Below are 15,914 nucleotides of genomic sequence, written 5' to 3' on the forward strand. Positions count from 1 at the left end.
CCATCACTGGCCAGATTGTCATTAATGGCTTATCCACGCACAATATACTATCCCAGAGGCTTCTCGGAGAAGGGATGTACACCCTGGGAATGGGCTAGCCCAGGTCACGGCAATGATTATTCTAACAGGTGGAGGAAAGTCTGCAAGAAAAAAACTTTGAACTGGGGAAGTTTGATCCCAGGCTCGAAAGTGGTCCAGTCTATGTACTGAGTAATGTAACCTGCTTGTACCATGTTAGGGAGAGACATTGCTTGGTTCAAATCTTGCTTAGTCTGTTTAAGTTAGAATTTAGGCTCTGTTTCTATTTTTTTTCCTTAGGTAACCAACTTTTATCTCTGTACCTACTACTTGTAATCACTTAAAATCTACCTTTCTGTAGTTAATAAATCTGTTTTATATTTTACCTAAAACAGTGTGTGTTTGGTTGAAGTGCTAAGAAACTCTCAGCTCAGGTTACAAAAGCTGGTGTATGTCCTTTTTCCTCTGAAGAAGTGGTGAACTAGGTAATGAGCTTATACTGGGAAGGCTTCTAATCAGTGCAAGATGATATAGTTCTGGAGTGCAAGACTGGGGAGCTTGGGAGAATTGACTGAAGCCCCTCCATTGATGGTTCATGCGTGGCTGGGAGATTATTCATGTAACTCAGTTGGGTGTGTTCCTGCCTGTGGATGTCTGTGTAAGTGCAGTGCCTGTCAGAGGCTTGTCGCTTGATGTCACTAGCACAAGTTGGTGGGTTTGGAGGGCTCAGCAGTCCCACAGTCCAGGTTGCATCTCTTTAGTGATGGACAGTGGTCCAAGTGTCCATGCTAATTTCCTTAGATCTGTCAACTGTCTTTTGTATATTTGGACCATGAAATATTGTTGACACCTCTGTGGATGACAGCTGGAGTAGATAGAATTACATGTTTCCTTGAGAGGTCGCAGAAGATTGCTTATGTAATCCTTAGTCTACCTTAGAGGGATTTCTCTTTTGGGGTACCACAGAGTTCTCATCTGAATCTGCATCTGTATTTGGTGCTAGGGGTGGGATGGCCAGCTCAAGTAGACATATTCATGCTAGCTCGGATTGGATGAGAGCTACTCTTAAAGGTCTCTTGGAAGCTGAATCTATCTTGGAATACAGCTTTCTGCTGGCTCGCGATATTAGCTTCAGGGAACATTATACTGGTTAGTAAGTTGTACTAGCTTTTTATTTACTTCTGTATGCGGTTCAAGGTGTTTACTTTGATCTACATGGTTCTGAATGGTTTCGGTCTTAACTGCCTCTTTCCTTGATTGAAGCCAATTTAACTGCATGAGTCAACAGTTCTGGGGAACTCACTTCTCTTGTAGGTGTGACAGAGCCCATGTTTGACCTTTAGGGCATGGGACACAGCCCATAAGCTGAATAAGCTGCTGTCTGAGGGTTGGGAAATTGGCGTAAATGGGTAGAAATATAAGTGGAGTCTTTTTAGTTTAGTTTTGATTTTCTTCAACTCTTGTAATTTTTAAAACATTTTGTCATAGAGCAATTAGTACATCCATCCCAGGTACCTTCGGAATGGACACATTTTATATATTTTAAAAAAGAGTATGGTGTGTGTGTGTGTGTGTGTGTATATATATATATATATATATATATGAAATCTATATAATTATGTTTACAGATATACTTATATATACATTTATAAATTTGAATGTGTTTAATAGAGGGAGTTCTCTGTGTTTGTATATTTTGTTTGCTGTCAATCAAGCAATCAACATGATTTAGTTTGGATGGTCTGGCATTCTTAGACTTCAGTCCTGTTGAGCTCTGCGTGACCGAAACTCGGGGCTTGTCTATACTTACTGGGGTATCGCTGCCTGGCGATCGATGCATCTGTGGTCGATTTAGTGGGTTTAGTGAAGACCCACTAAATCGACTGCAGATTGCTCTCCCGTCAACTCCTGTATTCCACTGGAAGAAGAGTGAGGGGAGTTGACGGGAGAAACATCATGTAGTGTGGACCCTGCGGTAAGTAGATCTAAGCTAGATCGACTAGAGTTACGCTATTCATGTAACTCAAATTGCATAGCTTAAATTGACTTTTCCATGTAGTGTAGACAAGACCTCAGAGTTCCCACATAATTTATAAGCTTCGCAGGAGTTCAGTTTCAGCATTAAAGAGCTTTACAGCTTACCAAAACTGAAGCTTATAGACTCAGGGACTAGCTGCAATATACTGCTAATTATCTAATTGAGGAGGTCCAGTAATTGGAATTTTACTGGACTATATGTGTCTATACTAGGGTGTGGCTGCATATCTCCATTTCAGCTACATGATTAAAATATCAGTTTGTCATGATGGTCTGTTGGTTTCTTATGATGATGTGTTAGTGGCTATCAGTCCTGGTTAGATTTGTCATGTTCAAGCTTTCAGCCTGAGGTTCAAATGTGTTCTTTCAAAATAACTCAGGTGGTCACCATCCATAATTTGGGGACAGATATCTCAGCTATTCAGCTCATGAAGCAGTTTGAAAAAAAAAAAGTTAAATCACCCACAAGTCTCTTGGTGACCACTCTGGCTTGGCAGAAATAGTTCTCTCCTGCTTGTTCATGGTTCAAAGGCTGTCTCCGGAGCAAGAGGGAGAATTGGATAGAGCGTGTTGAGTTTGGACTGTCCCCAAGTGGCGTGTGGGCTTTTGGTGACTGCAGCTGGCTGGAGCAAATTAGTGCAATCTCTAGATTGCATTAGCCCACTACTTCAAGGCTAATGCAGAGAACTAAATAGCTATGGGTGGTGGTGAATTTCTCAGCTTTTCTTTTCCTGGGTTGCCTTGATTGGCCATGTTGGGGATGGGAGTCATCCTTATCTAGAAACTCTGTAGATTCAGGCAGAGCCAGTCTTAAGTTCTTATCGTGTTCTTCTTGGGGCTGATACTTTCTGTTAGGAAAGCAGGCAATTAAGCAGTCAGATACCCCGTCATGTGGTGCAGCAGGACACTGTTGAGACTGGGGTGCCTTAGATTAGCTTACTTTTATAGTTGTTCCACTGATACTTTTTTTAAGTTCACGTTTGGTGTTGTAGTAATATTTATTACTTAAAAGACGCCTAGGATTTTCAGCCAGTCTATTTTCAGTTCAAAGATTCTTCTGTTGCTCAGAAGTGAAAGAGAAGAGGCCTATTTAAACTTACCATTCTTAAAAAGGAATTAAAATATATAGAAATCAGTGTGTTATAAGATATGGTAAGAGTAAATGCTCCTTGTTTGCTTTTTAGTTTAGTTCTTAGCATTCTCAGTTTGATGCAGGAACCCTTAGATTACCCTCACTGTGGTATAAAATTGGGTGTTTAGTTTCATTTAGATTTAGGTTTTGGCGTGCTTGTTTTCTTCCCATATTAAAGGAAGTCTGTAATCTTAGTAGTAACTGTCCTAAAGTGAGAAGAAAAAATCTGGAAACTGGTTGCATCACACTTTTAGCCAAAGCTGCTGGACATTGAGACAGCATAATCTAGCACTGTCTAATTAGTGGGTGGCTAATTAGAGAGACAGAGTGGATGAAGTAATATCTTTCATAGGACTAGCTTCTGTTGGGATAAGAGAAAAGCTTTCAGGATTACATAGAGTTCTTCTCCGGTTCCTGAAAAAGAGCTCTATGTAAGCTTGAAAACTTGTCTCTTACACCAACAGAAGTTGGTACAAGAAAAGACATTACCTCACCTGCCTTGTCTCTCTAATATCCTGAGACCAACACAGTTAGAACACTCCATACAAGAATGGATGGCTCATGGTTTTCTAATATGCAATAAAGTAACCTACTTAACCAGTTACTGCTGAACATTTAAAAACTATTTATTTTTAAAATGGCTGAAACTTCACAGCTTTTAAAATGGTAGTAATATGACAATAAAATGACTATTTTTGAAGAAAAAAATCACATGGTAATTGCAGTTGGATTATAACAGGTTAAATATTTAAATCTATTTAGCATTTATCCAAGATGTCACTTTTGTTGACCTTTCCTTGAAATAAAGTTTCCAATAGTACTTCTTATTGCATGTCACTGAATAACCATCTTAATTTCCAGCAGAATAAGTTATTCAGCATGTTGTTTTTTCATTAAATGAAGTTTAATTTAGTTCGATGAAGTTAATTTGATGAAGTTAATTTAATAGTTATATAATTTAAATCCATTATCTTGGTACTTCCAGAATCTACTATTGTACTTTTTTCATAGTATATTATGTGTTTCCAGTATCGAGTATTGCACTTTTTTCATAGTATGTGAAAGATCTTGTATTTACTAACCAAACCAAACCCACCTAACCGTTATATAATTTTCTTTTGCTAGATCAAGAAAAAGCTGAGTTCTTTGGCTCTATACTCTGATGTTTACTTAAAGCTAGGGTGACTAGATGACCCTTTTTAAAGAGACAGTCTCGTTTCTTGGGACCTTTTCTTACATAAGCACCTATTACCACCACCCCCCCCCGGTAACCCTACTTAAAGCAAATTTATTTCCTTGACATTTGATTCCCTTTACCTAGTCCATGTGAATTCAAACTGAAGCCTCTCACATAATAACCAGTATAAAACAAACAAATGTTAATATATAGTGATATCTTATGAAAAACTCTGAAAGACAGGAATCCACTCTTTAATATATATCACAGCAGTATAGATACTCTTGTGGTTTTGGAGGAACGTTATTGCATGCTCCTGCTTGTATATGCTTCAACTTTACAAGACGTTTATCTGTTGAAATTGCACATGCATGCCATTGTATATTACATATACAAAATTATATTAAAAGAATGTCTTGAAGGCATGATTAAATTAGGAAATGCCAGAATTAAGGTTACTTGAGCAACCTTAATTTGGACCCCTTGTGTGTATGCATTACGGTGTAGTCTTCAGTTACGTGATCGCATATTATTTTCTTTCTATAGGACCTCTTCATACAGTGAATAGAATGACCAGTGCTCACTCAGTGAGCAGATATTTGATATTGTATTTTATCCTCATTGTTCAGTGTGTGGCCACAAGCCTTATTACTCGCACACTATTCAAACCATGCTAGGAATACATAATGATTATACAATCATAGATTTGTAGGATCATCTAATCCAACCCCTTGCACTCATGACAGGACTAAGTATTATCTAGGCCATCCCTGAGAGGTGTTTGTCTAACCTGCTCTTAAAAACCTTCAGTGATGGAGATTCCACAACCTTCCTGGGTAATTTATTCCAGTGATTAACCACCTTGACAGGAAGCTTTTTGTAATGTCCCACCTAACCCATGCTTGCTGCAGTTTAAGCCCATTGCTTCTTGTTCTATCCTCAGAGGTTAACAAGAACAATTTTTCTCCCTCCTCCTTGTAACAACCTTTTATGTATTTGAACACTATTATCATGTCCCGTCTGTCTTCTCTTCTCCAGACTAAACAAACCAGTTTTTCCAATCTTCCCTCGTAGGTCATGTATTCTAGACCTTTAATCACTTTTGTTGCTCTTCTCTGGACTTTCTCTAATTTCTCCACCTCTTTCCTGAAATGTGGTGGCCAGAACTGGACATAATACTCCAGCTGAGGCCTGATTAGTGCAGAGAAGAGTGGAAGAATTACTTTTTGTGTCTTGCTTACAACACTCCTGCTAATACATCCCAGAATGATTGGGGGGGTGGGGGGGGTGTTTGTTTGTTTGTTTGTTTGTTTGCAGCAGTATTATGCTGTTGACTCATATTTAGCCTGTGATCCACTATGACCACCTGATCCCTTTCTGCAGTACTGTTTCCTAGGCAGTCATTTTCCATTTTGTATGTGTGCCACTGATTGTTCCTTCCTAAATGGAGTACTTTGTATTTGTCCTTATTGGATTTCATCCTATTTACTTCAGACCATTTCTTCCAGTTTGTTCAGATCATTTTGAATTATTATCCTCTCCTCTAAAGCACTTGCAACCCCGTCAACTTGGTATCATCCATAATCGTTGAGTGTACTCTCTATGCCATTATCTAAATCACTGATGAAGATATTGACCAGAATGGAACCCAGAACTGATCCCTGCGGGACTCCACTCAATATGCCTGTCCAGCTTGACTATGAACCACTGATAACTATTTTCTGGGAACGGTTTTTCAACGAGTTCTGTACCCACATTATAGTAGCTCCATCTAGGTTGCATTTACCTAGTTTGTTTATGAGAAGGTCATGTGAGACAGTATCAGAAGCCTTACTAAAATCAAGATACACTACATTTATCACTTCCCCCTATCCACAAGGCTTGTTACTCTGTAGAAGAAAGCTATTAGGTTGCTTTGACATATTTGCTTAACAAATCCATGCTGACTGTTACTTATCACCTTATTATCTTCTAGATATTTGCAAATTCATCGCTTAATTATTTGCTCCATTATCCTTCTGAGTATTGAAGTTATGCTAACTGGTCTATAATTCCCTGAGTTCTCCTTATTTTCCTTTTTATAGATGGGCAGTATATTTGCCCTTTTCCAGTCCTCTGGAATCTCTCCTGTTTTCCATGTCTTTTCAAAGGTAATCACTAATGGCTCAGATGCCTCCTCAGTCAGCTTCTTGAGTATTCTAGGATATATTTCACCAGGTGACTTAGACAAATTAGATGTCTTCAAGTAATTTTTAACCTGTTCTTTCCATATTGTAGCATCTGATCCTACCTCATTTTCACTGGTATTCACTATGTTAGATGTCCAATTGCTACTAACTTTTTTGGGATTTTTTTCTCATCACTACATTATTTGATTGGTACTCAAACATTATTTTACTTAATTTCACAACAATCCTGTTTAGTGAAGGGCTATTGTTATTCCCATTTATAGGTGAGAAACTAAAGCATAGAGACTAAGGTGAAACGTATCCACTAATTTTGTCTGCCCAGTTTGAGACACACTATAACTGATTTTTTTTTTTAGAGTACTTATATAGCACTTAATATGTTCAAAGCACAGCTCCTGTTGACATCATTTTGTAGCTGTGAATTCTTAGCACTTTTGTGAAACAGATCTGAGGGTTTCAAGTTGGGCATCCATAAAACGAGGAACACACAATTAGTGATAGCCTGTGAAAAAGTGTTTGTTTTAAATAACTTGCCCAATATTACGTAGGAACTCTTTGGCAGAGGCAGGGATGGAATCTAGATCTTCATATATGTTATGAGCCCTTAATCACGAGATCCTCCTTTCTTTTCCTGCAACATACCGGCTCATCTACTACATAGTTTTGCAAAAGATGAGGCAAGAGCTCTCCGGATAAATGTCCTTCTACACAACAGTGATTCATCTCAGAGCAGGTCCAACTTCTGCAGAGAATGAGGCAGCGGTCCTGTGGAGGAACTGATAACCATGTAATTAAGACTATACCATAATGCAGATGCATAAATTAAAGAATCCAAATTAAAGTTGCCCAGGCAACCTTAATTTTGGCATTTCCTAACTTCTGAGTGCTTGATTTTTCAATCCTAATGTTCTTCTAATAATTTTAGTGTGTGTAATTTCGTAGGTTTTTGAAAAAGGAAACTGGAAAAGAAAACCCAGAAATTCCATCATATTGACATGATTCATCAGCAGGGTTGAACCTTAAAATATCCCATACAGGTCTCTGCCACTTGAGCTAAGGGAGCAACTGATAGCAGTAGTAGGTTGTCATCCTTGTGTGCACCAGCACTAGAGAGGGATGAGCCATTTTGTGAGTGAATTTCACGCATTTGCTGACAGCGAGGGAATGATAAGACTCTGTAATCTTGGTTCATCCTAGGCTGTGGGTGGAAGTGTGCTCTAGTGTTCACAGACCTTTCTGCCCATTACCATCCCAGGCCTGTCTCTTTGCCACCCAACTCCTTGTCCCAATCACATTTTTCTCACCAAACAAGTCCCACTCTCCATCTCTCAGGTTTCTCTTCACACTCCCGATCTTACTGCCCAGCTAATCTGTCACTTTGCTCTTGGACTCCATGTCCCAGTTCTTGCCTTCTCCCCCATCCCATTGTCCTGCAAGTCCCAGTTCTCCTCCCCTGGGTCTTCAGCCAATCCTCCTCTCTCTATCCTCCTCCTCCCCCCATGTTCCTTTTGCCATTTCCCTCTTCCCTGGTTTCTACTCCCCCTGGACTGTTAGATTTGTGATGATGTAGTGAAGATAAAACTTGATGTAATGATAGAAACTGTATGAGAAGAAAAGGAGAAGAGTGAAAAATATTACCAGAAGTGAGAGTCAGGACAGAGAGAATTTTAGATGCAGAAGAGATGTGGGGATAAAGAAGTGTTAAGTGTTAGATATGATGCATATGGCAAGAGATCCAGGATATGGGAAATAAGAAACTGAACAGAAAGGGAGTGTCCAGTAGAGAATAGTATCTAAGTTGCAGGGATAGAGATGTTAGTTAACGCTATGACAATGAGTATATTTGTGATAGAAGAAGAGACAAACCTCTCTGCTACACCAACATAGTGAGATGAATGGATGATGATGAAAAACTACCGAAGAGTGACAAAAGGAAGGGGTTGGGAGAAATAGCAGGAGAGTCAAGCCTTCAGAGTTCTGAAATCTCAGGTGAGAACTGATACAAAAAAGTGCAAATGACCTTGATAAAGATAAGACAGAATGGCGGGGGGGCGGGGGGGCTAGACTGGAAGAGAAGCCTGGAGATTGTCAGGAAGAGTTGATTGGTATTCTTGATGAGGGCTGGTTTAGTTGAGTGGAAGAAAGAGAATTCAGATATACACAATGGAATTTAGGAATATTTGCACACATGAAAGTGAATGAAATAGTATTCAGGTCAATGAGATTATGCTCCGTTCAAGAAGCTCAAAGGAGGGAAGGGATATGGGCAGTGGACTGTAAACACAAATTCTGACTTATCATTGACCTCAAAAGAGAGAACTCATTGACTTCAGTCAGAGAAGGATGAGTCTCTACATTTGAATGTCTCTGGTTACAAAGAATACATGGTGAAAAATAAAACACGTGATATACAAGCAAAAAAAGTTTCATACAGAATTATTTTTAAAGTTTTACGTAATGCAGCTACAAGATATTTTAATATATCTTTTATCACATTTTTGGAGAGAGAGTATCTAGACAAAAATTGTAGTCCTGGGATTTTTAAAATAAATAATGCAAGTAATATATTCAAGTGTAAATATGTTCTCCAAATTGTCATTTAAAAGAAACATAAATTGTTAAATTTGAAGCATTCCTTTGTAAATATGTCAATATAACGAACTACCAAGTGCATAGTTTTATATAACCGCTTCCCCGCAAAGAATGTCTCTAGGTAGTTGATAATTTTATGGACATTATTTCTGAATTTCATATTTAGAAAATATGACCAACCATATAATTTTCTCTGTTTTAGCATTGCTGTGGTGATATTTGAATATTTTGTGCCAAATGAATACTTTGCAGTATAATAGAATAGCCTGAAATGTATGGTATGTAAAATTTCTTTAGCTGTAAGATAGAATGTTAACTTTTAGGGCCAAATTCTTCTCCAGCTTACAACTCATGTAGTCCGATGGACTTGAGTAAGGTTCCGTATTTATAAATCAAGGGAAAAATCTGTATCTTATTTGAGAAAATTACTGCAGCTTTGAATAATATGTTGGTCTTGTCTTCAAGAATTATCAGATTAACTTATTTTTGACCTTGTAAAGTGCAAGAGCAATGTAGAATTAGAATCATTTTTTCATGCTTTTAATTTGAATTATTTTTTGTTTGAACACACTGTTTCCATTTTGTGAGCTTTCCTATGCATGTGCAAAATGTTTCTCCTCAGGCCCCCTTGTATTTCCTGGTCCTATTTTTATGAATCATCGAGAGCAGGCTCTAGCCAGAATCAGACCCCATCCAGCACAGCTAAAGCATAAGCGGGACAAGCACAAAGGTATTTGGTCTTCCTTATTGACTAGGAGGGACATATGCCCATCCTCCGAGTCATTTCTTCCATCCACTGAATCTTTGTTTTCAGAGAAATGCACAAAAATTATTCTGCGCTTTTCTTGTTAGTCTTCTGTAACCTGAGGAGAAAGAAAACACATTTTATGTTTGTTTACTTTATAAGTATGAATGTTTGACTCCCTACATCATCTTTGTTTTTTTCTTTGATAAAGTATGTCATTTTATTTTTCTGTGTCTTTTCTCATTTGTTTAAATAAAACTAAAGAAATTTACACAACTTTCTAATTTTTTCATTGGGCCACATAATTGAGGTCTGGCATATGCATTGTCATTTCGTTTTCTCGTCTTAATTTTATGATCTTGCACAATGTGTATCTGTTACACTTGCTAAAATGTTGTTTATATTACAAATTCATTAATTCAAGGCTTCTATTTGATTTTTCTGTAGGTTTAGCATCTATAAGTAAGCCTTTTTTGATATTTCTGGTTTACAAAGGTTAATTATTCAGTAAAAAATTACGTTTAGGTAACAGAAGACCTATGTCAAAAGTAGTGACATATTGTATGTTTTCAAAGCTTGCTGCAAGTAGTTTGGTTTCCATCAACTTTTGGTAATAAAGCAGTGGTCATTTTAATCATAAAATGGATGGGGCAATTTTCTAGCTCACTTTGTGAATTTTCTCTTGGTTTTCAGCGCTAGTTCCTGTCAAACAAAGCTCTGTGGCTTTTTAAGGTCTTCATGGCAAAACAGTAGCTACAGGTGTTTACTGACCTTTTGTAGTAATAGCAGCAGCAGGATGCTCTGATGCCATTGTGGCTAGCAACAGTGGCAAGACTAGCAAATTAAAGGATAGTAATTATACTCACACTCCTTCCATGGAGCTTTCCTCACCAGCTTTCTTCACTTTACAGCTGGTCTAATGACAAGGAGCTTTCTGCCTGTTCTTCTGTTTTGCTAGCTTCCTGCATTTATTATTCCCTCATCTCCATGTGCAAATACAACTTCATTGCCAATCTGTTTTATAGTATCCTAAAATGACACCCTAATTTATAGAAAAAGTATTTTAATTAATTTCCAGACATTTACAAAGATATTCTTTTTATTTTGTCACCGCTTAGTCTGTACATGGTATCTAGTGCAACCTGTCTTTACATGGAAAGCAGTAGTGCTATTTTTTTTTTAAAAAAAACCCACTAAAATAGATTCTGAAAAATGTATCTTAAACAAATTTCAATGGGTTTTGTGACAGTTTACCAGCACTTGTTTGGGATGAACTGCATTTATGGTTTTGTAAAACAGAGGTAACATGGCCAACTCAGACTCATGTAAAAAATCTCTGATACACACGATCGTGTTTGTATAGAAAGGAGCAGATAGGGGAATGGCTAATTTGTTTGTAAATTGACAGAACTATGTGCGCAACTATGGTCGTTTTCTTGAAGAAATGGAGGTGCAGTACCATTTTCATGCAACAAGTGTGTATTTAACACATATACATTATATTAATTCCTGTTTTGCTGAGTTAAATTAACTTGTTCATTCTGCAGAAGTTATTTACTAGGTTAATAGTTTTTTCCCCCAGTCCAGAACCATGTGCATTAGCAGATTGTTTGTTTGCAAATAGAATTTCAGTGTATCATATCTCAGAATCTGCTTTATTACCAGTATATGCATTTTGACCTCTTTAATCTGCTGTACTGCAAGTTGTTCTTGCTGTTACCTTGTCCAGTGTTTTCTTTTCCCACCCTTAATCATTGTTCATTATTCTTAAATTTGTTTCTTGAAAAGAATAGGAATATAACTATGAATTATGTTTGTAGACGGAAGTGGAGAAAGGGGTGAGAAGGATGCCAGCAAAATCACAACCTATCCTCCAGGGGCTGTCCATTTTGACTGTGAATTCCGGGCAGTACAAGTCAGTTGTGGGTTTCACCATTCAGGTACAAAGCTACAGCTTTTATCTAATGCATGCACTTGTTGAAAAAAATATGTGATCATATGCCCTTCCACTCGTATAACTACCATGAACTGCCTTCTCTAAGGAAAGGTTTTGTTAATTCTTACCAAGGTAAGTTTCAAATCATTGATATTTTTGGGATACAGTGGAACCTCAGAAATATGAATACCTCAGGAATGGAGGTTGTTTGTAACTCTTAAATGTTTGTAACTGAACGAAATGTTATGGTGGTTCTTTCAAAAGTTTACAACTGAACATTGACTAAATACAGATTTGGAACTTTACTATGCAGAAGAAAAATGCTGCTTTCCCTTTATTTTTGTAATAGTTTATATTTAATACAGTACTGTACTGTATTTTTTTTGTCTCTGCTGCTGCCTGATTGTGTACTTCTGTTCCAAATGAGGTGAATGGTTGACTGGTCAGTTTGTAAATCTGGTATTCATAACTCTGAGGTTCTACTGTAATTCCGGGCTTCGGCATTCTATTAAATATCATGATTAGCCATCTCTGTGGGGGTGCAAAGGAGTGACATCTGCAGCCAACTTCAGTCCTCTTCACCACTGAAGGAGGGTTAAGAAACCATACAGTGATCAAGAAACCATCCTCTACTGCTACTCCACTCCACTCTTCCTGCCAGTTGCCACTCTAGTTCTGAACTGTGCAGGGGATGGGCATCCCATGGGACCACATATATTATTAACCCCTATGTGGTGGAACTGCATGTGTTATGCTTCCAAGGACCCTCAGTTCCAAAAAGAGTAGGTTTAGAATTTGACCACAAGGCAATATTTATTGTTATAATAATTTTAGTGAGTTTTGTAGTTAATTTGGAGTGCCATTGGAACAAATTATAATCCAGCATTGTAACCAGCATTGATTGGAGGCTCCCAAATTATCTCTAGCATGGAAAAAAATTGTTCTAAAGTACAGTTATGATCACAAAAGCGACTGTGCAAATATATTATCCTTGTTTTATTCAAGAAAATTGTTTCATTATGACAATATTGTTGGGCAGGTACAGTATTGTGTTTTGCACAGTACTAAAGAACTCGCTGTGAAGAAACTCAAACACACAGAAACAAGACATATTAGGAAATACAGAGGTGAATGGGAAATTAGTGGCTTTGATAAAGTGGATTTTAATGGTGGGATAATATTTTTCCCCAGAAAGATGAGAATAAGTCTGCCTAGGTTCTTAGTATGCGAACAAATGTAATAAATGCTTATGGCAGTCAGTTACCTGGTAATTTAATCCAGCAGTTACTTTTTCTAATTTTGCTCTGATTGCTACTTTTTGTTTGTTGAAATAAAAATTTGATTTTTGTAATTAAACTGTTGAACAAAAACATAGTTGACATGGTTAGTTCTGTAATCAGTTTGTTTAAATTAACAGATGAAAATGTAATTAGTGTTAAACATTTCAATAGCTTTTCTTTTACCAGGGAATGGCTTTAATGGGACTACTCTCAGGCTTAAAGTTAATTGTGTGCAAGTCTTTGCAGGATCAAGAATTTACTAAGTTAAAGCCAAGGAGGGTAAAATTGATACCATCTACAAATATTTTTAGTAATATAAAGTACACATCAAACCATGGATGTGTGAGGTCCTTCAAATTGTCAGGAAAAAATATTCTGAAAACAAAACATTTTATTTTTAGTGGTTTTGATGGAGAATGGTGATGTTTACACATTTGGATATGGGCAGCATGGGCAGCTGGGACATGGAGACGTTAATTGCAGGTATGTTGTAAATAGCTTAAAGGACATATTTGTACTATTGAATTTCATTCTGTACCTATGAATTGGATTACATATAATGGATATATTCTCCCTGCTTAGATGAGGCAGGGAGAATATTCAGGAGTGACATAAATAGGGCAGGACTTCCTTAAGCTCTGCTAAAATTTTTTTTGAAAATGTCTCCTGCGCATACTCAGAATCAGTGTCAGCTGTTTCAACTTTTTCCTCTAGAATAAGCTAAAAGCATTTAGTCTTCAAAGAACTGTTCACATAAAGATCTAAATGTTGTGTTGCTATGTCTTTTAAAAAAAAAAAATGGTTACAGGAGTTTTACTCTGGGGAAAAGTGTTTCCTTCTATTACCAGTTACTCAAAAAAATAGCAGGAAGGGACTTTGCTCAGACTTTAAGAACAAACAGTACCTACCTTCTAGCAGATAGTAACCAGAGAAAATTTCAGTCCCCAAAGTATTTCAAAAACTTTAGTTTATGAAAACTATTATACAATTCAAATTGTGTAGCTTTTTCTTTGGTCCGAAAATTTCTATACATTGTCTGGGCCCAAAGATGAAATGTTTTTTTTAAAGTTTTTGCAGATTCCCTTCATGCATTGTAGTTTCCCAGACATTTTAAGACTGCAATGTATAAAGATTTTAGTGCCAGAAAAGTCTTCCAAGTTTGTGAGTTCCACAAGGTAAAAATATATGTGCTGAAATCCTTATGCCCTTAAGAACTTCAGGAAAGAAACTTCTTTATATTATGTCTCTTACAGTAGTGACTAAAGGCCAACCAAGAATGAGATCCCATTATGCTAGGCACTGTACAAACACAGAGTGGTAGATGGCCCTTGCCCTGAAGCTCATACTATCGAAATAAGCAAGACAGACACAGTGTGGGGGAAGAGAGATAACACACAAGCAAAGTGAACAGTGTGATAGCAGCAAACATCATGTTTCACAGTCTGGGGTTTTTTGGATGGGCTTATGAGACAATAAGCTAAATGAAAACAAAATTTGAAGGGAAGCTAGGTGAGGGGGACAGGGCTGGAGAGGAAGAGGGTAAGAAAAGTATGTATGGATAGTGGAAGCACATATTAAAGTCGAGATAATTTAGGCCACATCTACATCCTAGGATTGCTTTGCCAGTATACAGTAACTCTCAGTTAACATTGTAGTTATGTTCCTGAAAAATGCTACTGTAAGCGAAATGATGTTAAGAGAATCCAGTTTCCCCATAAGAATTAATGTAAATAGGGTTCCAGAGCATTTTTTAGTCAGACAAAAGACTATATTTTATATATATATATTGCCAGTGTGTAAGTATATAATATTTTATTCCTGCTTTAATATTTAAGTGCCTGGTCCTGAGAGGTGCAGAGCACCTCAGGATCAAGACCTAAATGTGTAATTTAATATATTTACTGTTCATTTTGTTGTATCTATACCATAAAATATATAGGATTGTGCAGTTGCAGAGATAATGTTCCTATAAGCTCCTAACTTTATTTTCCCTTGTTTTCATTGTTTCAAATTCTAGCCTTAACATCACATTAACTCACTTAATGCTTTATATTTATATAATATAATAAAGCCTAAATTTCCTTCATTTTTGTTTTGGATTATCATCAGAGTATCTGGTGTTTTGCTACTTTAACTATTTTAGAATGATAACCTTTGTGCAGAGAGAACCATGTCTGTCCAAATGAGCATATTGCTGACCAATAAGAACTGAGTTTTCTACAGCATCTTAAATAATGTAACTTGCTAATATACATTTCACTTGTACATTACCACTTTTACTCCTCGGCTCGAGATTTTCTTTCCTTAATTATATATTTTTGTGTATCTTTATTTTTCCTTTCATATTCAGTGTCCTTCCTTACCTGCATTCTCTTTCTCTTCTTCTCTCTTTTTTCTCGTGCCTAATCTTTCCATTGTCTGTCCTTCTAGTCATCAGGGATTGTCTACATATGAGGTTATTCAGAAATAGCTGTTCCACTTTAAATTTAGACCCTACCTTAATCTGAAACAATTTGCAAGTGTAGGCAAGCACTTAGGCCATGCTCCAAAGCCCACTGAAGTCAGTTTTGAATTGTCAGGCCTTTAATTTGCTCACCTCAATGTTATTTTTTTTCTCACCTCTCAATCTCAATGCTTCTTTTCTAATCTATCACTTCAGGGTTGCCCCACTCACCACTACTGTCCTCTCCCTCAGATACACTCACTACTTCCACTCCAGCTGAACACTCCTTAAACACATCTGTATTTGGGAGGTACACAGAAGACTTGTCAGGTCTTCTGGTGAGATTATTCTTCCTAGTATCTATG

The 15,914-nt window shown here is 37.2% G+C and overlaps 1 protein-coding gene across 4 annotated transcripts in view; it reads left to right on the forward strand.

Moving 5' to 3' along the window:
- MYCBP2 (MYC binding protein 2) overlaps positions 1–15,914 on the forward strand; it is a 457,693-nt gene that overhangs the window by 128,090 nt on the left and 313,689 nt on the right. For all 4 annotated transcript variants that reach the window (XM_075061530.1, XM_075061532.1, XM_075061531.1 and 1 more), the window contains exons 18-20: positions 9,768–9,875; positions 11,711–11,830; positions 13,508–13,589. In XM_075061530.1, coding sequence (XP_074917631.1) covers positions 9,768–9,875; positions 11,711–11,830; positions 13,508–13,589 — 310 coding nt within the window. The remainder of the gene's footprint in view (positions 1–9,767; positions 9,876–11,710; positions 11,831–13,507; positions 13,590–15,914) is intronic.

The sequence above is a fragment of the Chelonoidis abingdonii genome, chromosome 1 (assembly GCF_003597395.2).
Source record: "Chelonoidis abingdonii isolate Lonesome George chromosome 1, CheloAbing_2.0, whole genome shotgun sequence".
Lineage (NCBI taxonomy): Eukaryota > Metazoa > Chordata > Testudines > Testudinidae > Chelonoidis > Chelonoidis abingdonii.